General features: G+C 40.9%; 1 protein-coding gene across 1 annotated transcript in view; it reads left to right on the top strand.

The window, feature by feature from the left end:
• The window catches only part of LOC135514519 (zona pellucida-like domain-containing protein 1), a 43,793-nt gene extending 19,763 nt beyond the window's left edge, over positions 1-24,030 (top strand). Inside the window, exons 6-10 of the mRNA XM_064937954.1 lie at positions 5,534-5,614; positions 5,715-5,886; positions 6,050-6,152; positions 23,137-23,184; positions 23,781-24,030. Of these exons, the coding sequence (XP_064794026.1) occupies positions 5,534-5,614; positions 5,715-5,886; positions 6,050-6,152; positions 23,137-23,184; positions 23,781-23,938 (562 nt within the window). The 3' untranslated portion in view covers positions 23,939-24,030. The remainder of the gene's footprint in view (positions 1-5,533; positions 5,615-5,714; positions 5,887-6,049; positions 6,153-23,136; positions 23,185-23,780) is intronic.
• The last annotated feature ends 358 nt before the right edge of the window (positions 24,031-24,388 follow it).

Raw genomic sequence — 24,388 nt, 5'->3', positions numbered from 1 at the left:
GAGAGGGTATGTTTCATAGTTTACAACCAATGTCTCTTCACATGGGCGGGCCACTGAGTGAGCAGAGCTTTACCCTTTTGAAAACCCAATTCTCTCATTTGGAAGCTAAAATTCCATTTAATGTTTTCACAAATAGTTTCATATTTAAACATTTAAATTGCACAACAAGTCCATGTGAATCTGATAACTATAATGTGTAGACTTTCCAGACACAGTTTGTCATCCTATCATTAATAAGAATGTCTCAAATGGCAACCAACTGACTTTCCACATCATATTCAGAATGTTCAAATGGTAAGTGACATCATATTCATTAAAGTAAGTACCATTAAATTAAGTACCAACGCATATTTTCAACTGGTTGGATTACCGAAATATGGTTCCTGTCCCCCACCTTTTGATGTTCCCCAACTCTCTATGTTTGACAAAGTCTTTTCAAGAGTCCTTCAGTAGAGTCAAGAGAGGAAAGGGAGAAAGGTATTTATGGGAGGTCATAAACCTTACCCACAGGCCAACGTCATGACACCATCATGGCCACCTAATCTTCCCAAGCTTTCAATTGGATCATTCATCCCCCCTCTCAACTGTAACTATTCCCCAGGTTGCTGTAAATGATGTGTACTCAGTAAACGTGCTACAGGTCGGTAGTCATTTAGGGAGGTTACCTTTAGTGTTATTGGGCACAGGGACTATGGTGGTCTGCTTGAAACATGTTGATATTACAGACTCAGTCAGGGACAGGTTGAAAATGTCAGTGAAGACACTTGCCAGTTGGTCAGTGCATGCTCGCAATACACGTCCTGGTAATCCTTCTGGCCCTGCTGCCTTGTGAATGTTGTCCTGTTTAAAGGTCTTTCTCACATAGACTGCGGACCGCATGACCACACAGTCGTCCGGAACAGCTGGTGATCTCATGCATGTTTCAGTGTTTTTGCCTCGAAGCGAGCATAGAAGTAGTTTAGCTCACCTGGTAGGATTGTCACTGGGCAGCTCTCAGCTGTGCAAGTCCTGGCACATCTGACAAGTGTCAGAGGTCGTGGAGTACGATTCGATCTTAGTTCTGTATTGACGCTTTGCCTGTTTGATTGTTCGTCAGAAGGCATTGCGGGATTTCTTATAAGCTTCCGGGTTAGAGTCCAGCTCCTTCAAAGCGGCAGCTCTAGCCTTTAGCTCAGTGTGGCTGTTGCTTGTAATCCATGGCTTCTGGTTGGGGTATGTACGTGTGGTCACTATGGGGTTGACATCATCGATGCACTTATTGATGAAGCCAATAACTGTTTTGGTGTACTCCTCAATGCCGTCGGAGGAATCCAGGAACATATTCCAGTCTGTGCTAGCATAACAGTCCTGTAGCTTAGCATCTGCTTCATCTGACTTTTTTATTGATCGAGTCACTGGTACTTCCTGCTTAAATTTTTGCTTGTAAGCAGGAATCAGGAGGATAGAATTAAGGTCAGATTTACCAAATGGAGGGCGAGGAAGAGCTTTGTATGCATCTCTGTGTGTGGAGTAAAGGTGGACCAGAGTTTTGTTTTTGTGTTTTTTTTGTCCTCCTCTGGGTGCACATTTAAATGCTGATAGAAATTTGGTAAGACCGATTTTAAGATTCCCTGCATTAAAGTCCCCGGCCACTAGGAGAGCCGCCTCTGGGTGACCATTTTCCTGTTTGCTTATGGTGGAATGCAGCTCATTGAGTGCGGACTTAGTGCCAGCCTCAGTCTGTGGTGGTATGTAGGCAGCTACGAAAAATACAGATGAGCACTCTCTAGGTAGATTGTGTGGTCTACAGCTTATCATGAGATACTCTACTTCAGGCAAGCAAAACCTCGAGACTTCCTTAGATATCTTGCACCAGCTGTTGTTTACAAAAAAAAACAAAGTACGCCGCCCCTCATCTTATCAGACGCCGCTGTTCTATCCTGCCGATACAGTGTATAACCAGCCAGCTGTATGTTGATAATGTCGTCATTCAGCCATGACTCTGTGGTGAGTAATCGCAGTTCTGATGTCCAGAAGTTATTTTCTGACATTAGAGACGGTAGCAGCAAGCAGTTTGTGGAAATGTGAAATGAATGTAGGAGAATATACCACATTATATACAGTGGGGCAAAAAAGTATTTAGTCAGCCACCAATTGTGCAATTTCTCCCTCTTAAAAAGATTAGAGAGGCCTGTAATTTTCATCATAGGTACATATAACAAGTATTGAGATAAACTTTTGTTATTGACCAAATACTTATTTTCCACCATAATTTGCAAATAAATTCATAAAAAATCCTACAATGCGATTTTCTGGAGAGAAAAAATTCTCATTTGAAGTGTACCTATGATGAAAATTACAAGCCTCTCTCATCTTTTTAAGTGGGAGAACTTGCACAATTGGTGGCTGACTAAATACTTTTTTGCCCCACTGTATAACACAAATCTGGTAAAACATTTTTTTTGTACCATCATTTTTGAAATGCAAGATAAAGGCCATAATGTAAATGTCCTCACCGTCAACTGTTTATTTTCTAACCCTAACTTAACATTTGTAAATATTTGTATGAACATAACAAGATTCAACAACTGAGACCATAATCTGAACAAGTTCCACAGACATGTGACTAACAGAAATGGAATAATGTGTCCCTGAACAAAGGGGGATTCAAAATCAAATGTAACAGTCCGTATCTGGTATGGCCACCAGCTGCATTAAGTACTGCAGTGTATCTCCTCCTCGTGGACTGCACCAGATTTGCCAGTTCTTGCTGTAAGATGTTACAACACTCTTCCACCAAGGCACCTGCATGTTCCCAGACATTTCTGGGGGGAATGGCCCTAGCCCTCACCCTCTGGTCCAACAGGTCCCAGACGTGCTCAATGGGATTGTGATCCGGGCTCTTCGCTGGCAATTTCAGAACACTGCCATTCCTGTCTTGCAGGAAATCATGCACAGAATGAGCCGTATGGCTGGTGGCATTGTCATGCTGAAGGGTCATGTCAGGATTAGCCTGCAGGAAGGGTACCACATGACGGAGGAGGATGTCTTCCCTGTAACACAAAAAACAACAAGCTCAGTCCGATGATGCTGTGACACACCGCCCCAGACCATGACAGACCCTCCACCTTTAAATTGATCCGGCTCCAGAGTACAGGCCTCGGTGTAATGCTCATTCCTTCGACGATAAAAGCAAATCTGACCATCACCCCTGGTGAAACAAAACCGCAACGCATCAGTGAAGAGGACTTTTTGCCAATCCTGTCTGGTCCAGCGACGGTGGGTTTGTGCCCATAGGCGACGTTGTTGCCAGTGATGTCTGGTGAGGACCTGCCTTACAACAGGCCTACAAGCCCTCATTCCAGCCTCTCTCAGCCTATTGCGGACAGTCTGAGCACTGATGGAGGGATTGTGCATTCCTGGTGAAACTCAGGCAGTTGTTGTTGTTGCCATCCTGTACCGGTCCCACAGGTGTGATGTTCGGATGTACCGATCCTTTGCCGGTGTTACAAGTGGTCTACCACTGCGAGGACGATCAGCTGCCCATCCTGTCTCCCTGTAGCGCTGTCTTAGGCGTCTCACAGTACGGATTTTGAAATGTATTGCCCTGGCCACATCTGCAGTCCTCATGCCTCCTTGCAGCATGCCTAAGGCACGTTCACGCAGATGAGCAGGGACCCTGGGCATAATTATTTTGGTGTTTTTCAGTCAGTAAGTTTTCATAACTGTGACCTTAATTGTCAACCATCTGTAAGCTGTTAGTGTCTTAACGACCGTTCCACAGGTGCATGTTCATTAATTGTTTATGGCTCATTCAACAAGCATGGGAAACAGTGTTTAAACCCTTTACACTGAAGATCTGTGAAGTTATATGGATTTTTTACAAATTATCTTTGAAAGACATGGTCCTGAAAAGGGATGTTTCTTTTTTTGCTGAGTTAATTATTCTAGCCCAGGCTCAATTTAGATTCTGACCACTAGATGGCAGCTGTGTATGCAACGTTTTAAACTGATCCAATGAGCCAATGCATGTCTGTTCAAAATGTTGTATCAAGACTGCCCAAATGTGCCTAATTTGTTTATTAATACATTTTCAAGTTCATAATTGTGCACTCTCCTCAAACAATAGCAAGGTATTATTTCACTGTAATAGCTACTGTAAATTGGACAGTGCAGTTAGATAAACCAGAATTTAAGCTTTCTGCCCATATCAGATAGGTCTATGTCCTGGGATTTTTTTTGTTACTTACAACCTTATGCTAATCACATTAGCCTAGTTAGCTCAACCGTCCCATAGAGTTTAATTTTAGCTGGATCAAGTCTAAGAAGTAATAGATCTGTTCTATGTGCACTCTTCTATGCTTCCCATTTAAGATTTGTTTTGAAAATACAATATTTTTGCTTATGGAAAATGTATTTCACAGCGGTTTAGATGGTACAATGATTCTCTACAGAATGACTTTTTTTGTCACAAACTGAAATTAGTCAAACTATTCCATTTTAGCAATCAGGAAATGGCGGTGGGATTTCTGCATATTGCACCTTTCTGTAACCTTCTGCTTTATGTAACGATACCAAACATAATATATCATACAAATTTAAGTGTCCCGGATTTACATTTACTACGTTTACTATGTCTAGTCTATGAAACTAGGCTGCCTACACACACCGCAGAGCACCCTGTTCATTATGCTGACAACGTGCTGCGGAGATACACATTTTTTGGGGGGAGCCAACCTGTCACTCAATAATTTTAAACTTCTTAGCTATTTTTAAATAGGAACATAAAACTAAAACTGAGGGGGCTAAAGTTTGAATCTTTAGCCCCCTTGTGGTGCAGGCCCACCAACTGAGATACAGAGGACCATGGGATAATTATACAGGCTCATTACATTTTTATATTTTCTTGACCAAATAGAGTGTGGAACTAAAACAAAAATCAAAGGGAAATGCAAGAGGAGTGGCCCATAATCCTATTAACTGTGTCACTACTGTGTCAATTAAGAAACGCCCCACAAACATCACCCCATTGGCCCCATGTGGGTATTCGGTGGATAAGGTTGGCATGGGCTATTCCACAACAGCCTAACATGGGCCAGACCACAACAAGCCCACCCCAGGCCAACACGGGCCATTGTGCCAATGTGGGCATGTTGCTGGGAAAATATGGCCTTATTCCAGGCAAAGTGAGGGCTGCCTTTACATATGGGCTGCCCACACTGGGAAACACTGGGCAAATGCCTTGGTGGCAAATGTTGGCAGCCTACATGGGGACAATATTTTACCCCACATCGTGCCAATGGAGACTTGTTTGCTGGGGCCCCTCTGTCACTGACCTACTATCTCTGCCGATAACACATGGTAGGACAGATGCCATGACTGAAAGGGATGCAGCCTAATCCTCAGTGACTCAATGCTAACCTTGCCTGGAGAAAGGAGGCCCTTGTCCTGAGGTGATAAGACCAGACCCCTCTTTCAGATTGTTTGATCCTAGCGCAATCATTCCTATTTTAATGACCATTTACCATATTTTTCCTTCTCCCTGCTAAAATAGATGGAATGTTCTGATGGACTACTGTTACACCACTGCCTCTGGGAATCCAAATGATGAACTTCGCTATGACCTCTTCTTTAGGTAATTCTTATGCATGTTACTCTGAAGAAATTTCCTTGAACAGTGCGGTAGTGTGATTTTTCCGATCTGTTTTGTTGTTTTGTCTTTGTTTCTGAACCAGCTGTGACAAAGACCCACAGACAACTGTGTTTGAGAATGGGAAGAGTCAAATGGGCCGTTTTGCCTTTGAAGTGTTTCGCTTTGTCAAGCACAAGAACCAGAAAATGTCTACCGTCTTCCTGCACTGCGTTACCAAGCTGTGTCGAGCCGATGACTGCCCCATGCTCATGCCGGTGAGGTTCTGAGGGTGACCTCTTGCAATATTAGTCCAAAAGGCATTCACACCAAGATGAGAAACAAAGCAATGACTTGGTACCTTTAATAACATGCTGGTAATTTGAACTCAAGTCAAAAATATTTGGATTAAAGACACATATCCCTGTCTTGTCTCCACAGATCTGTGGTAGTAGAAAGAAGCGGGACGTCTCAGAGAGGACGGAATCAAACTCTGCATCAGGAAACGCTATCATTACTGCTGGGCCAATAATCACAAGGAGCGGTACGCCTCGCAACTGTCCACCTCCTCCCTCCCCCTCAATCATCCGCCCCTGGCACATGCCCTATTCCAAATCCACCCCTGTACTAAAGCATTGAATGAACAGGAGAGAATGCAGACCTACCCAACGCAAGATCAAATTCTAATTTTGGTCTGAGTGGCCCAGCGGTCTAAGGCACTGCATCTCAGTACTAGAGGTGTCACTACAGACACCCTGATTCGAATCCAGGCTGTATCACAACCGGTCGTGATTGGGAGTCCCATAGGGCATTGCACAATTGGTCCGGGCTGGTGTAGGCTGTAGGTATATAAGGATTTCTTCTAAACTGACTTGCCTAGTTAAATAAACGTTCTTAATGTACTCGTTGAGGTATATACTATTATATGTGACCCGATTCAGGAAACTAGGCATAAGTCGCAAGTCACCACTTCACAGGAGAGCAGTTTGAATGTAAACATTTTTTTTTTAATCAAATGCGTTTTTTGGCAGAAATGCCTAATCGAACATGTGATCTTTCATGTGCGTTAATAACAAACTTGTATGCCATCTGTATATATGAATAAAGTTGTTAAATTACGAGCCTTGTTGGTTAAGCCACAGAAAAAGTTAGCAACCTTCCCACTAGCCATGATTGGCTGAGATAATGTGGGCTGGACATGCCGAGAGAGGAGTTTGGATTGGTCTGCCATAGAGAAAGCGTCTGTCTATTTGAGCTCGTCAGTCTGTGTTGGTAAACCTGTCGAACGCAGCTTTATTATAAACGTATTGTGTAGTGGAGCAGCATATGTGTTGCTCTCCATTTTCTGGAGGATCAAATTTTGAAATCAGTGGAATTAGAGTATGATAGCTAAAGAGATGGAGAAAACACCTGTCTCCAGATTACGGCTTCAAACTAAGGATAGCCGTCCTGACAGGGAGATGTGTCCATGATGCATGTTGATAGTCTAGCGTTAGGTAGCTACATTTTCATATTTTGCACATCTCAAATTTTGACAAAGTGGTTTAATTTCAAGCTAAAGTGTACTGTTAGCTAGCTAGCTAACATTAGCTGGCTGGCTCCCTATCTGACGTTATTATTTGTTTCCCAGAGCCGTTTGCTTTTCTAGTTAGTCTAATGTTAGCTAGCTAATATTGGACCTGGTTGGTTAGCTCTCAACACTGTGGCATTGTTGCCACTTTGTTCATTGTTTAACTGGCTAACGTTAGCTGGCTGGCTCATTAGCTAACATGACATGTGTGTGATCTTAAACGTTGTTTACCTAGCTAGGTTCATTGTTTAGCTAGCTAGCTATATGTCTTAAGCTAAAGTGTACTGTTAGCTAGCTAGCAAACATTAAATAGCTGGTCCCTAGAGGATGTTGTTATTTGTTTCCCAGAGCTGTTTGCTATTCTAGTTAGAACCTAATGTTAAGCAGTGTTGGCACTTTGTTCACTGTTGGTTAACTAGCTTACTTTGACGGAGACGGGCTTAGTCCGGCACACGTATGATTCTCAATTTGGCTTCTTATCAGAAAGGCTCTGTGCTGCAATGGATAGTGCATTGGCCTTCTAGGCAAAATTGGTGAAGAGATTTAAATGTTGTTCGAGTCCCACTCAAATGTAACGTTTTGTCTCCTCCTTCCCTGGACAATGGAATGGAAAGAGTTATATTGAACAAAATAGCAAATTGTCTAATCCTTGGGTTCCCAACCCTATTCACTCGGGGACCTACAGCATATTTCACACCTAAACACAGCAAAAAAAGAACCACCCTCTCACTGTCAACTACGTTTATTTTTAGCAAACTTAACCTCTACTGACTCCCCATCCCACATGCGGGAGCGTAATCATCGCCTGAAACGAATTAGCATAATGCAACGGACATAAATATTCCTATTCATGAAAATCACAAATGAAATATATTGAGACACAGCTTAGCCTTTTGTTAATCACCCTTGTCATCTCAGATTTTCAAAATATGCTTTAAAGCCAAAGCTAGACAAGCATTTGTGTAAGTTTATCGATAGCCTAGCATAGCATTTTGTCCAGCTAGCAGCAGGTAACTTGGTCACGGAAATCAGAAAAGCAATCAAATTAAATCGTTTACCTTTGATGAGCTTCGGATGTTTTCACTCACGAGACTCCCAGTTAGCTCGCCAATGTTCCTTTTTTCCCAAAAGATTATTTTTGTAGGCGAAATAGCTCTGTTTGTTCTTCACGTTTGGCTGAGAAATCGCTCTGAAATTTCAGTCACGAAAATGGCTAAAAATATTCCAAATTAGCTCTATAATATCTACAGAAACATGGCAAACGTTGTTTATAATCAATCCTCAAGGTGTTTTTCAAATATCTATTCGATGATATATCCGTCGGGACAATTCGTTTTTCAGTAGGACCGATTGGAGTAATGGCTACCTCTGTATTTTACGCGAGTGTCACCCTGGGAGCCATCAGATGACCACTACGGCTATTCTTCAACATAAATGCGTAAAACTACGTCACAATGCTGTAGACACCTTGGGGAATACGTAGAAAGCGTAAGCTGGTTGATAGCACATTCACAGCTCAATAGGGACTCATTGGAACGCAGCGCTTTCAAAATATGGGGCACTTCCGGATTGGCTTTCGCCTGCAACATCAGTTCTGTTATACTCACAGACAATATCTTTACAGTTTTGGAAATGTTATAGTGTTTTCTACCCAAAGCTGTCAATTATATGCATATTCTAGCATCTTGTCCTGACAAAATATCCCGTTTAAAACGGGAACTTTTTTTTCCAAAAATGAAAATACTGCCCCGAGAGTCGCAACAGGTTTTAACATGTAAAAATATTTGTATGAACATAAGATTCAACAACTGAGACAAACTTAACTAGTTCCACAGACATGTGACTAACATAAATGGAATAATGTGTCCCTGAACAAAAGGGGGGGTCAAAAGTAACAGTCAGTATCTGGTGTGGCCACCAGCTGCATTAAATACTACTTCCTCATTGACTGCACCAGATTTGTCAGTGCTGTGAGATATTACCCCACTCTTCCACCAAAGCACCTGCAAGTTCCCGGACATTTCTGGGGGGAATGGCCGTTGCCCTCACCCTCAGATTCAACAGGTCCCAGTCATGCTCAATGGGATTGAGATCCAGGTCTTCGCTGGCCATGGCAGAACACTGACATTCCTGTCTTGCAGGCAATCATGCACAGAATGAGCAGTATGGCTGGTGGCATTGTCATGCTGAAGGGTCATGTCAGGATGAGCCTACAGGAAGGGTACCACATGAGGGAGGAGGATGTCTTCCCTGTAACGCACAGCATTGAGATTGCCTGCAATGACAACAAGCTAAGTCTGATGATGCTGTGACACGCCGCCCCAGACCATGATGGACCCTCCACCTCCAAATAGATCCGGCTCCAGAGTACAGGCCTCGGTGTAATGCTCATTCCTTCGACAATAAACGCAAATCCTACCATCGCCCCTGGTGAGGCAAAACCACGACTCGTCAGTGAAGACCACTCTTTGCCAGTCCTGTCTGGTCCAGCAACGGTGGGTTTGTGCCCAAAGGCGACGTTGTTGCCAGTGATGTCTGGTGAGGATCTGCCCTATTTCAAATACAACCGAGGAAAATACAGGTTGGAAAGCAAATGGCTCCTGCTGAAAAGAGAAGACTGTGCTGTAGGCTACCAAAATATTTGATCAACTTTCAAATATTGTTTAGAGAGACTCTCTTTTGGCACGAGCGCATGGGCCATCACCAGCAAGTGAGCTGCGCATCAATGGGTGAGTCATTGAAACTGTAAAGCATTTTTATGCTATAATTTCCTCCTCGTATTGTAGCATACAATATGTGTCTCCACACATCTAGGCTATTGATGGATTCAAGACAATGACGTATTTATTGCTCTCAGATTCTGTTTGTCATTGTAGCCTCCAGGCTCCAGTCAAATGACATAGAATTGCATGAAATGCGTTGATAAAAGGCCAACATTTCCCCTGGCCCCTAGGCTACATTTTTGTTTAAGTAGCTAACGTTAGCTGGCTGGCTCGTTAGTTAACGTTGCATGACGTGTATACAACACCCGTTGAATATGGCCAGTGTCAGTAAACGTCTGTAAAAAGCCTACTGAAATTGTTGCCAGCTGAGCTGGTTAGGCGGTTTTCATGTTATCCAGAGGTAAACAAATAGTCGGCCAGAGCGTCAGTCAACTCTGAGCGAAATGAAATGGGTGGGGAGAAAGTTGAGGAGGTTGTGAACAATGCTGAATGGGTGTAGACAAAGAGCTCTTCACTGGATACCAAAACATTAACAGGCGATTTTCTCAAAAGTGAGTTTACAAGTTGATCAACTTTTAAAGCCCAATTACTTTCCCATTGTTCCTCAAATGCAGTGTATGATATACCATTTTGTAGCTCAGTGGCTCTTCTTTTATCAATGTAAAAAACATTATTTCACATTTTGCTACATTAGACCGAATCCAAGTGGTGAGTCACATATAAAGAGCCTTCAGAAAGTATCCATTCCCCTTGACTTATTCCACATTTTGTTGTTACGGCCTGAATTCAAAATGTATTACACACAATACCCCATAATGATAGAGTGAAAACACGTTTTTAGAAATGTTTACAGTCTTTCTGGGTAAGTCGTGAACAGCTTTGCTCACATGGATTGTACACATGGATTGTAAAATGGTTATTTTCAAAATTCTGACAAATTGGTTGTTGATCATTGCTCGATAACCATTTTCAAGTCTTGCCATATATTTTCAAGCAGATTTAAGTCAACTTTAAGTCAACAACTTTAAGTGTAACTTGGCCACTCAGGAACATTCACTGTCTTCTTGGTAAGCAACTCCAATGTAGATTTGGCCTTGGGTTTTAGGTTATTGTCCTGTTGAAAGGTGAATTCATCTCACAGTGTCTGGTGAAAAGCAAACTGAACCTCTAGAATTTTGCCTGTGCTTAGCTCCAGCCCATAATTATTTTTATTTTTTTCCTGAAAAACTCCCCAGTCCTTAACAATTACAAGCATACCAATGACATTATACAGCCTCCAATGCTTGAAAATATGGACTGTGGTAATCCGTAATGTGCCGCATTGGATTTTCCCCCAAACACTTTCTTTTCAGAACAAAAGTGAGTTGCTTTGCAACATTTTTGCAGTATTACTTTGGTGCCTGTGTTGCAAACAGGATGCATCATTTCGAATATGTTTTTCTGTGTAGGCTTCCTTCTTTTTAACTCTGTCAATTAGGTTAATATTGTGGAGTAACTACAATGTAACGACAATGAGTTCCCTCAGGGAACTCCACCCCCCCATTCAGCTGAAAAGGTGGCGCAGGGAATTCAAAAATATTATTTAGAAATATTTAACTTTCACACATTAACAAGTCCAATACCTCAAATGAAAGATAAACATCTCGTTCATCTACCCATCATGTCTGATTTTTAAAACGTTTTACAGCGAAAACACAACATATATTTATGTTAGACCACCACCAAATCAAAGGGAAAACGCAGCCATTTTTTCCAGCCAAAGATAGAGTCACAAAAGCAGGATTAGAGATAAAATGAATCACTAACCTTTTGAAAATCTTCATCAGATGACACTCATATGACATGTTACACAATACATTTATGTTTTGTGTAACTGCCTCCAAAATATCCGGAGGAATTACAGAAAGCTACACCAGATAACAGAAATACTCATCAAAAACTTTGACTAAAGATACATGTTCTACATATAATTATAGATACACTGGTTCTTAATGCAACCGCTGCATCAGATTTTTTTTTAAACGTTACGGAAAAAGCCTAACATTGCAATAATCTGAGACAGCGCTCAGACGTTAAAGTATTTCTCCGCCATGTTGGAGTCAACAGAAATACGAAATTACAACATAAATATTCACTTACCTTTGATGATCTTTCATCAGAATGTAGTGCAAGGAGTCCACAATAAATCGTTGTTTTGTTCCATAATGTCCAATACTAGTGTAGCTGCATTTGCTATCACTTTCAGCTCACGTGCCCAAAAACTGACTGCTGGTCCAGGATAACTCGCACAAAAACTTCCAAAAGATATATTCCAGGTCGAATAAACTGGTCAAACTAAGTAGAGAATCAATCTTCAGGATGTTATTATCATATATATCCAATAACGTTCCAACCGGACCATACGTTTTCAGCTGGAGACAAATGGAACTGAGGTAGCACCTACAGAGAAATGCGCCACAGGAAAATGGCATTCTGTCGGGACACTGACTATTTCCCTTCCCATTCGGTCAAAGTTCACAGCAAATGCTCCATTCCACTTTCTACTGAATGAGGACATCTAGTGGAAGGCGTAGGAAGTGCTACCAGATCCATATCTTGTTGGGAAAGGAGGGGGCGATGACGTCAAAGTTGCCCCACATTCAGAATTTCACTTCTTGTTTGGAAGATTATATGCCCTATGAGTTTTGTTATACTCACAGACATAATTCAAACAGTTTTAGAAACTTCAGAGTTTTCTATCCAATAGTAATAATAATAATAATATGCATCTATTAGCAATCTAGGACAGAGTAGGATGCAGTTCACTATGGGCACGCAATTCATCCAGGGTGAAAATACTGCCCCCTATCCTCAACAAGTTTTAATCCATCCTCAGTTTTCTCCTATCACAGCCATTAAACTCGGTTTTAAAGTCACCATTGGCCTGGCGGTAAAGTTCCTGAGCGGTTTCCTTCACCTCCAGCAACTGAGTTTAGAAGGATGCCTGTATCTTTTTGTAGTGACTTGGTGTATTGATACACCATCCAAAGTGCCATTAACAACTTGACCATGCTCAAAGTGATATTCAATGTCTGCTTTTATACCCATCTACCAATAGTTGCCCTTCTTTGCAAGGCATTGGAAAACCTCCCTGGTCTTTGTGGTTGAATCTGTGCTTGAAATTCACTGCTTGACTGAGGCACCTTAGAATTATCTGTATGTGTGGGGTATAGAAAGGAGGTAGTCATTCAAAAATCATGTTAAACCTATTATTGCACACACTGTGTCCATGCAATGTATTATGTGACTTGTTAAGCAAACTTGTTTAGGCTTGCCATAACAAGGGGTTTTATACTTATTGACTCAAGACATTTCAGCTTTTCATTTTTTAAAACATAAATCCACTTTTACATTAGGGTACCAAAACTTTTTACATTTAATCCATTTTAAATCCAGGCTGTAAAACAACAAAATGTGGAAAAAGTCCAACATTATTGGCACTCCTGATAATGATGAGCAAAAAAAGACTGTATAAAATAAATAATAAAAATACTGAGCCTTATTGTGTGCTCAAAACATTCGAAAATTCTGTTTTATTTTAATACAATTGCTCAGTTATTAAGACGTAATATTTGTTCCTCTCAAAGATAAAGGTCAAAAGCCTTGGCACCTATGTTTCAATACTTTTCAAATCTCACCTTACGAGGCTAACGGCAATAAGCCTTTTAAAAAATGTTTTCTGAGGTTGGAGAACACATTGAGAGGGATCTTAGACCATTCCTCCATGCATAACCTTTCCAGATCCTTGATATCCTTAATCTACATATATAACTTGTTAAACAATCTCTTTAATGGGAACAACTGTATTCGTATAAAATAATGATTTTTGCCTCCCGAGTGGCGCAGCGGTCTAAGGCACTGCATCGCACAATTGGCCCAGTGTTGTCCAGGTTATGGGATGGTTTGTCTGGGGGGGCTTTACTTGGCTCATTGCGCTCTAGCGATTCCTTGTGGTGGGCCGGGTGCCTGCAGGCTGAACTCGGTCGTCAGGTGAACGATGTTTCCTCCGACACGTTGGTGCGGCTGGCTTCCGGGTTCAGTGGGCTGGTGTTAAGAAGTGTGGTTTGGCAGGTCATGTTTCGGAGTATGCATGACTCAACCTTCACCTCCCGATTCCGTTTGGGAGTTACAGTGATGAGAGAAGATCGAAATTGGGGAGAAAAGGGGGGTAAAATACAAACATTTAAAATAAATGATTGAGCATACCGTATAGCTCATATTATTGGTTTTAGTTTTTTTTGCTCATCTTTATCAAGGTTGCCAATTCTCTTGGATCTGACTGTATATGGTATAACTGGTGTCTTTGCCACATTATAAAATGTGTTATTTGTTGTCAGTGTTTGTTAAAAAGCGACTTTTTCAGTCATATTCAACCTGGTCTAAAATGTTATATCATTGCCGATCTGTAGATGGGGTTAACTACTATGTAAAGAAATATAGGTAGAGAGTAATACAAACAATTAACATCTGACATCAACCTGTGGTCACCTACTGTATCTCCTGTTCATTTAAACGTATTGGTATAACCAAAATGGTAATACCTTGACACTGCCATACAACCATAGAACCTTCACCATACAGTACCAGTCAAAAGTTTGGACACACTTACTCATTCAAGGGTTTTTATTTTTGAATATGTTCTACATTGTAGACTAATAGAAGACATCAAAACTATGAAATAACACAAATGGAATGATGTCGTAACCAAAAAAGTGTGAAACAAATCTAAATATATTTTATAATGCTCAAAGTAGCCACCGTTTCCCTTGATGACAGCTTTGTACACTCTTGACATTCTCTCAACCAGCTTCATCTGGAATGCTTTTCCAACAGTCATAAAGGAATTCCCACATATGCTGAGCACTCGTTGGCTGCTTTTCCTTCACTCTGCGGTCCAACTCATCCCAAACTGAAAAGCAATCAGAAAAGCAATCAAATTAACCGTTTACCTTTGATGATCTTCGGATGTTTTCACTCACGAGACTCCCAGTTACACAGCAAATGTTCCTTTTGTTCCATGAAGATTATTTTTATACCCAAAATACCGACGTTTGTTTGTCACGTTATGTTCAGAAATCCACAGGAAAGAGAGGTCACGACAACGCAGACGGAAATTCCAAATAGTCTTCATAATGTCCACAGATACATGTCAAACATTTTTTATATTCATTCCTCAGGTAGATTTTAAAATATATATATTCGATAATATATCAACCGAGTGTGTAGCTTTTTCCATAACAGCGAGAAGAACAATGGCGGCTTTACTCAATTGCGCACAAACTCACTCTGGGAGCCCCCACCTCTCCACTTACGCAGTGTGATCCTTCACGCTCATTTATCAAAATAAAAGCCTGAAACTATGTCTAAAGACTGTGGACACCTTAGGGAAGCCACAGAAAAAGGAATCTGGTTGATATCTCTTTAAATAGAGGATAGGCATGCATGGGAACATAGAGGTTTCAAAATAAGAGGCACTTCTTGATTGGATTTTCCTCAGGCTTTTTTTGACAGTTTTGGAATCTTTAGAGTGTTTTCTATCCTAATCTGTCAATTATATACATATTCTAGCATCTGGTCCTGAGAAATAGGCCGTTTACTTTGGGAACGTTATTTTTCCAAACATAAAAATAATGCCCCCTAGCTTCAAGAGGTTCAGTGTGCCTTGAATTCGAAATAAATCAGTGTCACCAGCAAAGCACCCCCACACCATCACACCTCATCCTCCATGCTTCATGGTGGGAACTACACGAAAGACGGTTTCATCATAGTGCTTGATGGTTTTTGCCACTACACTTGAAGAAACTTAAAGTTCTTGATATTTTCCAGATTGACTTTCATGTCTTAAAGTAATGATGGACTGTTGTTTCTCTTTGCTTATTTGACCTGTTCTTGCAATAATATGAACTTGGTCTTTTACCAAAGAGGTTGATCTTCTGTATACCACCCCTTCCTTGTCACAACACAACTGATTGGCCAAATGCATGAAGGAAAGAAATTCCACAAATGTATTTTTAACAAGGCACACCTGTTAATTGAAATGCATTCCAGGTGACTACCTCATGCAGCTGATTGAAAGAATGCAAAGAGTGTGCAAATATGTCATCAAAGCAAAGGGTGGCTACTTTGATGAATCTCAAATATGTTGTTTAACACTTTTTTTGATCCTACACAATGTGTTAGAAAATAGTGAAAATTAAGAAAATCCCGGTAATGAGTAGGTGTGTCCAAACGTTTGACTGGTAATGTATACACTGAACAAAAATATAATTGCAACATGCAACAATTTCAAAGAGTTACAGTTCATATAAAGATGTCAGTCAATTGAAATAAATTCATGCGGCCCTAATCTATGGATTTCACATTCAGATATGAATCTGTTGGTCACAGATACCCGTATCTGGTGTGTCCACCACTTTCCTCATGGAGTGCAACACATCTCTGTCACAGAGTTGATCAGGCTGTCGATTGTGTTGTACTACTCCTCTTCGGTGTCTGTGCGAAGTTGCTGGATATTGGTGAGAACTGGAACACGCTGTCGTACACCTCGATCCAGAGCATCCCAAACAGGTTCAATGGGAGACATATCTGGTGTGTATGCAGGCCATGGAAGAACTGGGACATTTTCAGCTTTGTATACACATGCTTGCGACATGGTGCCGTGCATTATCATGCTGAAACATAAGAGGTTGGCGGTGGATGAATGGCACGACAATGGGCCTCAGGATCTCGTAATGTTATCTCTGTGCATTCAAATTGCCATCGATAAAATACAATTATGTTTGTTGTCCTTAGCTTGTGCTATGGACAATGGGGCACTCTGTTCACAATGTTGACATCAGCAAACCGATCGCCCATCCAACGCCATAAATGTGGTCTGTGCTTGTGAGGCAGGTTGGACGTACTGCCAAATTCTCTAAAACAATGTTGGGTGTGGCTTATTGCAGAGAAATTAACATTAAATTCTCTGGCAACAGCTCTGGTGGACATTCCTGCAGTCAACATGCCAATTGTATGCTCCCTCAAAACTTGAGACATCTGTGGCATTGTGTTGTTTGAGAAAACTGCACATTTTACAGTGGCGTTTTTTTGTCCCCAGCATGCTGTTTAATTAATCAACTGGATTATCTTGGCAATGGAGAAATGCTTACTAACAAGTTGTAAACAAATGTGCACAGAATCTGAGCGAAATAAGATATTTGTGAGTATGGACAATTTCGGGGTTATTTTATTTTAGCTCATGAAACATGTGACCAAAACTTTACATCTTGCATTTATATTTTTGATCGGTGTAATTTCTTATACCTAACATGCTGACCAGACCGGACACTTCGCAAAATAATTTTGAAATCCATGTTATGCAATTATTGCACCCACACTGGTCGCGCACGCCAACATGCGTCAGGCAGTTACAGGACAGCAGGGCAAGCAGAATGGTCAGAACTGGGGAAAACTAGAAAACAGAACTAGAGAAACAGGAAGGTGGGAAAGAACGCTTGTAAGATCTGACAAGACGAACTGACAACAAACAGAGAGGACAGGTATAAATACATCGGGGATAATGGCAAGATGGGTGACACCTGGAAGGGGATGGAGACAAACGAAGACAGGTGAAACCGATCAGGGTGTGACAAACCATTCTCTTAAAGTGCCTTGTGGATCTCTCCATGTAGAGCAACCAACATCAATAATATCTTATAACAATAACTCTTATTACTCCATGTCATCAATAAAATCAAATGTATTTATAAAGCCCTTGTTACATAAGCAGATGTCACAATGTGCATATACAGAAACCCAGCCTAAAACCCCAAACAGCAAGCAATGCAGAAGCACAGTGGCTAGGAAAAACAACCTCGCCCTTTTACACATACGAACACATGGGTGTGATCATTTTACAGTGGTCCCTACAGCATACACTCAAACCGGTGTGATTAGTTACGATTGACACAACAGTCAGTGTTTGAGCTGGCCGCACTGATTTAGCACAGAAACATTTTGCACAAACAGTCTTTACAACATTATGTCCTCAATGTGAGCAGTTTATTTTTGGATGCAATGTTCTGTGATTGTCTGAAGTAGAGACAGCATAACACAATTCTCATCCAAACCGGAAAATGTAGGATACATTTAGTCGTAGCGCTAACTGAAGAAAGAGTGACCTAACACAAGCGGTCATATTTAGCTAACTCTTGGCTGACCGAAACCATATTATAAATTAGCTAATAGAAATTACTATTTACAATTCATCACATCATGTGTGACCTCACCAGTGATCAAAATAATTGACAAACACTTTCCAAATATCAAAAGTAATCCGACGATGGGTAGTTTGAGCGCCATCTTAATTGTTTTTTTGCGTCAACCAAAGACAAGAGGTTACAAGATGAGTTGGGTCTGTTTGCATCATTCACTTCCATAATTCAATTCCAGAAGTTTACTCAAAAGATGGGTGAACCATCCCTTCAATTAATTTTATTATAACATCTTCGGTCTGACAGACGTTTACATGACAGCTAGAATGCATTGTAAGATGTCAACAAACATAGCACCACACGCAGCTGGCAGTTAGCTTAGAATTAATTAACTCATCATAATCAGTACAACCTTCAAAGTATTTTACACACATCACCAGTAATTGAAACCATGTCAATACAACTGTAAGTACATTATTCTCCATATAGACATACGGTGTGCTACAGTAGAAACGACAACACGATATATAAAAAATATAATGATAGCGTAATAAGGCACTTACTTTGATAGGAACGCACACATGTCCAAAGTTATTACTAGTAGTGGAGGCAATGCGGGCAACCGATAGAAAAAGCTGCCAGGGGGTAAAAAGTGAGTGCTCACATCGTAGAGATAAGTTTGTCCTGCTCAGTAATACCTCAAACATAAATTGTCGCCCAAAGTGAAATGGGTTACTTCTATGTGAATTAATGAGGAGGTGGAACACACCTCAATTCAAACTGTTGCTAGAAAATACATTCAAATTGACAAGTTGAGAAAGCTTATAGATAATTAGCAGGCAGCGTGCCTTGGTTTGAGGGCTGCGTGGGTTAACTGTCCTGTTCAGTAACAATCACATTTTGTAACAGTGAATGCATTCTGACATCAGGCCCATTAAAAAAGCTCATGCTGTGGCAACCGTAAGAGATATTTGGAACTCACATGTGAAAAGGCTAGAAAGGCAGAAACCTAGAGAGAATCCAGGCTCTGAGGGGTAGCCAGTCCTGTTCTAGCTGAGCCGGGTGGAGATTATACGAGTATGTGGCCATTAAGGCCAGCTCGTTCTTCAAGATGTCCAAACATTCATAGATGACCAGCAGGGTCAACTAATAATCATATTGGTTGTGGAGGGTGCAACAGGTCAGCACCTCCGGAGTAAATTCAGTTGTCTTTTCATAGCCAAGCATTCAGAGGTCAAGACAGCAGGTGTGCTAGAGAGCGGGAGAGAGGGTCATCTCAGCATAACTTTCACTCTGAACTCTCTAAAAATATTCCCCCACAGCTATCCCCAATTGAAATATAAAAGTTTATCGCAATAACAATAAGATCTGATAATATAACCTAAAGCTGATCAATGTCTTTACATTTCTTATTTCAGTTACATTCTTAGGTCAGGATAGTTGTTGATTGTGATAGTACTTTCTTGGGCGACCTCCAATCTCCACCCCAAACCACAAATTCCTTTAATTTACATTGTTAAATAATACGTGCGAAAAATATTTTTGGTGAACAAATGTTTTATCTTGCCGTGATAGTAGGGTTGGTAGCAACATTGTGGAAATCTGCTGCAGCTCAAGTCAACTACAAACTCCACAATGGAATGCTCTCTCTATGGGCTGGTTGGCTAGCTCACTAGCAAACTTTGGTTCACACAATAATACCAAAGACTATCAGCATGTAACATAGCTAGTTAGCTGTAAAATCACGTAAACAAACTGCACTATCAATTTAGATCTCTACAATCTCACCATGTTCAACCTGCAGATCAATGTGCCTCACAGAGTGGAATATAACATTCGCAACAGCAGATATACTTTGAGGAGATGGGAAATGATGCCCATGCTACGTTGAAGGGCCACGCGGTGCATTCTGGGTGATTCTGGGATAAGGAGCACAATCTATCAAGGAGTGAATGGGAGTCTATTGGGAGCTAGCTAAAAAAAACATTAGCACGAATTTCGTCAACAAGAAGTACAACATTACAATTATTTTTCAAGATGTGAGATAATTAACTTGCTCTCTGTAGTATCGTATAGCTTTGGAATCGTGACACGTTTCTCGGCATATACACTGACTGATTCAGTCAGTAATGCTGAAGGTCCACGCTGTAGCGCGATTGAAATGTATAGGCAATGTTCCCACATTCAGAGCCTGCATTTACGGTAAACACTGCAAATGTCACCTCAATAGGTTACTACCTTTAAATTTCAACCACGCCATGGCGCCGATCTTCAGCACAACAGATTAATATCCTGCTGATGTATTTAGACTAAACTTGAATTGTCTCCAATTTACACCAATGTGAACATCTGAGTTATGTGTGCAGATCTTAAGTTCATGCAAGTTTATTGTTCTGCCATTAAAAAAAGGCAGTTAACCCACTGTTCCTAGGCAGAAATTGAAAATAAGAATTTGTTATTAACTGACTTGCCTAGTTAAAAAAAAGAAATCCTAGTTAAATTAAATAAAAATATATAAATAGTTGTGGGGTATAGTTAATTAAAATCAGATCATATTTTGTTGGTCACATACACATATTTAGCAGATGTTATTGCGGGTGTAGTGAAATAATTGTGTTCCGAACTTGTGTGTATTCATAACAATACACACAAATCTAAAAGTAAAATAATGGAGTTAAGAAATGAATAAATATTTGGATGAGCAATGTCAGAGTGGCATTGACTAAAATACAGTAGAATAGAATACAGTATATACAGTGGGGCAGAAAAAGTATTTAGTCAGCCACCAATTGAGCAAGTTCGCCCACTTAAAAAGATGAGAGAGGCCTGTTATTTTCATCATAGGTACACTTCAACTATGACAGACAAAATGAGAAAAAAAATCCAGAAAATCACATTGTAGGATTTTTAATGAATTTGCAAATTATGGTGGAAAATACGTATTTGTTACTTTGTTACCTTGTTATATACCCTTTGTTGGCAATGACAGAGGTCAAAGGTTTTCTGTAAGTCTTCACAAGGTTTTCACACACTGTTGCTGGTATTTTGGCCCATTCCTCCATGCAGATCTCCTCCAGAGCAGTGATGTTTTGGGGCTGTTGCTGGGAAACACGGACTTTCAACTCCCTCCAAAGATTTTCTATGGGGTTGAGATAAGGAGACTGGCTAGGCCACTCCAGGACCTTGAAATGCTTCTTACGAAGCCACTCCTTTGTTGCCCGGGCGGTGTGTTTGGGATCATTGTCATGCTGAAAGACCCAGCCACGTTTCATCTTCAATGCCCTTGCTGATGGAAGGAGGTTTTCACTCAAAATCTCACGATACATGGCCCCATTCATTCTTTCCTTTACACGGATCAGGTGTCCTGGTCCCTTTGCAGAAAAACAGCCCCAAATGATGATGTTTCCACCCCCATGCTTCACAGTAGGTATGGTGTTCTTTGGATGCAACTCAGCATTCTTTGTCCCCCAAACACGACGAGTTGAGTTTTTACCAAAAAGTTATATTTTGGTTTCATCTGACCATATGACATTCTCCAATCTTCTTCTGGATCATCCAAATGCTCTCTAAAAAACTTCAGACGGTCCTGGACATGTACTGGCTTAAGCAGGGGGACACGTCTGGCACTGCAGGATTTGAGTCCCTGGCAGCGTAGTGTGTTACTGATGGTAGGCTTTGTTACTTTGGTCCCAGCTCTCTGCAGGTCATTCACTAGGTCCCCCCGTGTGGTTCTGGGATTTTTGCTCACCGTTCTTGTGATCATTTTGACCCCACGGGGTGAGATCTTGCGTGGAGCCCCAGATCGAGGGAGATTATCAGTGGTCTTGTATGTCTTCCATTGCCTAATAATCACTCCCACAGTTGATTTCTTCAAACCAAGCTGCTTACCTATTGCAGATTCAGTCTTCCCAGCCTGGTGCAGGTCTACAATTTTGTTTCTGGTGTCCTTTGACAGCTCTTTGGTCTTGGCCATAGTGGAGTTTGGATTGTGACTGTTTGAAGTTGTGGACAGAAGTCTTTTATACTGATAACAAATTCAAACAGGTGCCATTAATACAGGTAACGAGTGGAGGACAGAGGAGCCTCTTAAAGAAGAAGTTACAGGTCTGTGAGAGCCAGAAATCTTGCTTGTTTGTAGGATTTTTTTTTCTTATTTTGTCTGTCATAGTTGAAGTGTACCTATGATGAAAATTACAGGCCACTCATCTTTTTAAGTGGGAGAACTTGCACAATTGGTGGCTGACTAAATACTTTTTTGCCCCACTGTACATATGAAAGGAGTATGTATATATGAAAGTGGGATGTAAACATTATTAAAGTGACCAAAGTTGCTTAGGAGCTAGAAGCAGAGCTGCCATGTCTGTCAGCGCCATCTTCTCATCACCCCTATTTTTAGGTCTATATCAGATACTTTCATATACCTGATGTGCGCTTGATTTAATTTCACAGACCCAATGAAGCAGTCATTGGGTCCAGCAGCACACCACCCTGCATACCACTGCTGGCTTGCTTCTGGAGCTAGGCAGGGTTGGTCCTGATCAGTCCCTGGATGGGAGACCAGATGCTGCTGGAAGTGGTGTTGGAGGGCCAGTAGGAGGCACTCTTTCCTCTGGTCTAAATAATATCCCAATGCCCCAGGGCAGTGATTGGGGACACTGCCCTGTGGAGGGGGATGTTAAATGGGTGTCCTGACTCTCTGAGGTCATTAAAGATCCCATGGCACTTATCGTAAGAGTAGGGATGTTAACCCTGGTGTTCTGGCTAAATTCCCAATCTGGCCCTCAAACCATCATGGTAACCTAATAATCCCCAGTTTACAATTGGCTCATTCATCCTGTAACTATCCCCCAGGTCGTTGCTGTAAATGAGAATGTGTTCTCAGTCAATTTACCTGGTAAAATAACAGATAAAAAAACCACTTTAATAATTGTATGTGTATTTGACCCAGGTCTGGTACATGTAGAGAAGTGGTGTACTCCTAAATTTCCTTTTTATGTTCCACAGATGACACTCCAATGAACAACTCACAACTAGGTAAGCCCTTCATATTTAGTTCCTGATAATCTACCCAAACTCTTGTTCCTTCTGATTCCCTTCCAAAATGAATATTAGCATTTTTTGCAGTTCATGTCAAAATCATCTTAAAGTAACTTGATTTCGCTACGCAATATATTTTACATACTTAAATATGATTTGGACATGAAATGCACATTTGGAAGTGGCCAGGTAAACAAAACCTGGCCAAAATGGATTGCTGTCATATCTTGTCAATAGACTGCTTACAGATTAAAGAAACCAATATTTGTAATTTGAATGAACTATCCCTTTAACATTGCAGCGCAGAAATAAGTGTCAATAACATTGTAATAGTATGGCAATAAGTATGGTTAAAGTATGTGTAAGCTTGTTCGGATTTCTGTTTAGCGTTGCGCATTAAAAGATACCAATAGGATTTTTACATTGTTGCGACTCGTCTTCCTTTAACAACTTTTGATGCAAGAAATTCTAAAGAAATACTGAAATAGCAATGTCCCTGTTACTTTCCTTCTTAGATTTTAGCAGGAATTATCATTATTCTCATAATAATCAACTGCCCTATTTCTTTCATTGGTCTTTTTTGTTTGTTGTAGCTCAACTAAACAGCCCAGTGTTTCGGATGAACACGGTGACCAGCGCACTTATCTCAGGCATCATCATCCTTGGTGTAATGAGCCTGTGTTTCTTCATCTTATCCCTTACCCTCCTCAAGGGCAAGAGGGCCCCACCGACCATCTTGTCGGGGGCTTGCAACCCAGCTTTCAACTAACTCCAGCAATCGCCCCTGCTCCCAAGATCTTGCCTTCCCCCTCTCCATGAGGACACTACCTAGATGGAGAGAGTGAGACTCACATGTACACATTTAGAGTAGAGTGAAAAGCCCAAATTGTTCATTTATATGAATGTAAACTGTACTGTATAATTCATGTTAGCATAGGTATAGTTGACATCTCGAGAATGTATATTTCTTTGTATGTATTGTACTTATATTGTTTCAACCCAGTGACAGTCCGGTTATTGTTAGGCGTTTCATTGGCTAAGTGGATTTCAGTTTAATTGAATGCCTCAGCTACTCGGCATGCTATTGCAGGGTAAAGGATCATTTACAAGAAATGCATATAGTCTAGAATAAACTGGTCTAACACCAAATTCTTGTTTAGTTGGTATGTTTACAGGGAGCAATGTAAACAGTGTCCTTGAAATGGATATAAATGAGTGA

Source organism: Oncorhynchus masou, chromosome 26 (genome assembly GCF_036934945.1).
Source record: "Oncorhynchus masou masou isolate Uvic2021 chromosome 26, UVic_Omas_1.1, whole genome shotgun sequence".
NCBI lineage: Eukaryota > Metazoa > Chordata > Actinopteri > Salmoniformes > Salmonidae > Oncorhynchus > Oncorhynchus masou.
Note: the sequence above shows the minus strand (reverse complement) of the source record. Positions and strands in the feature narration are given on the sequence as shown.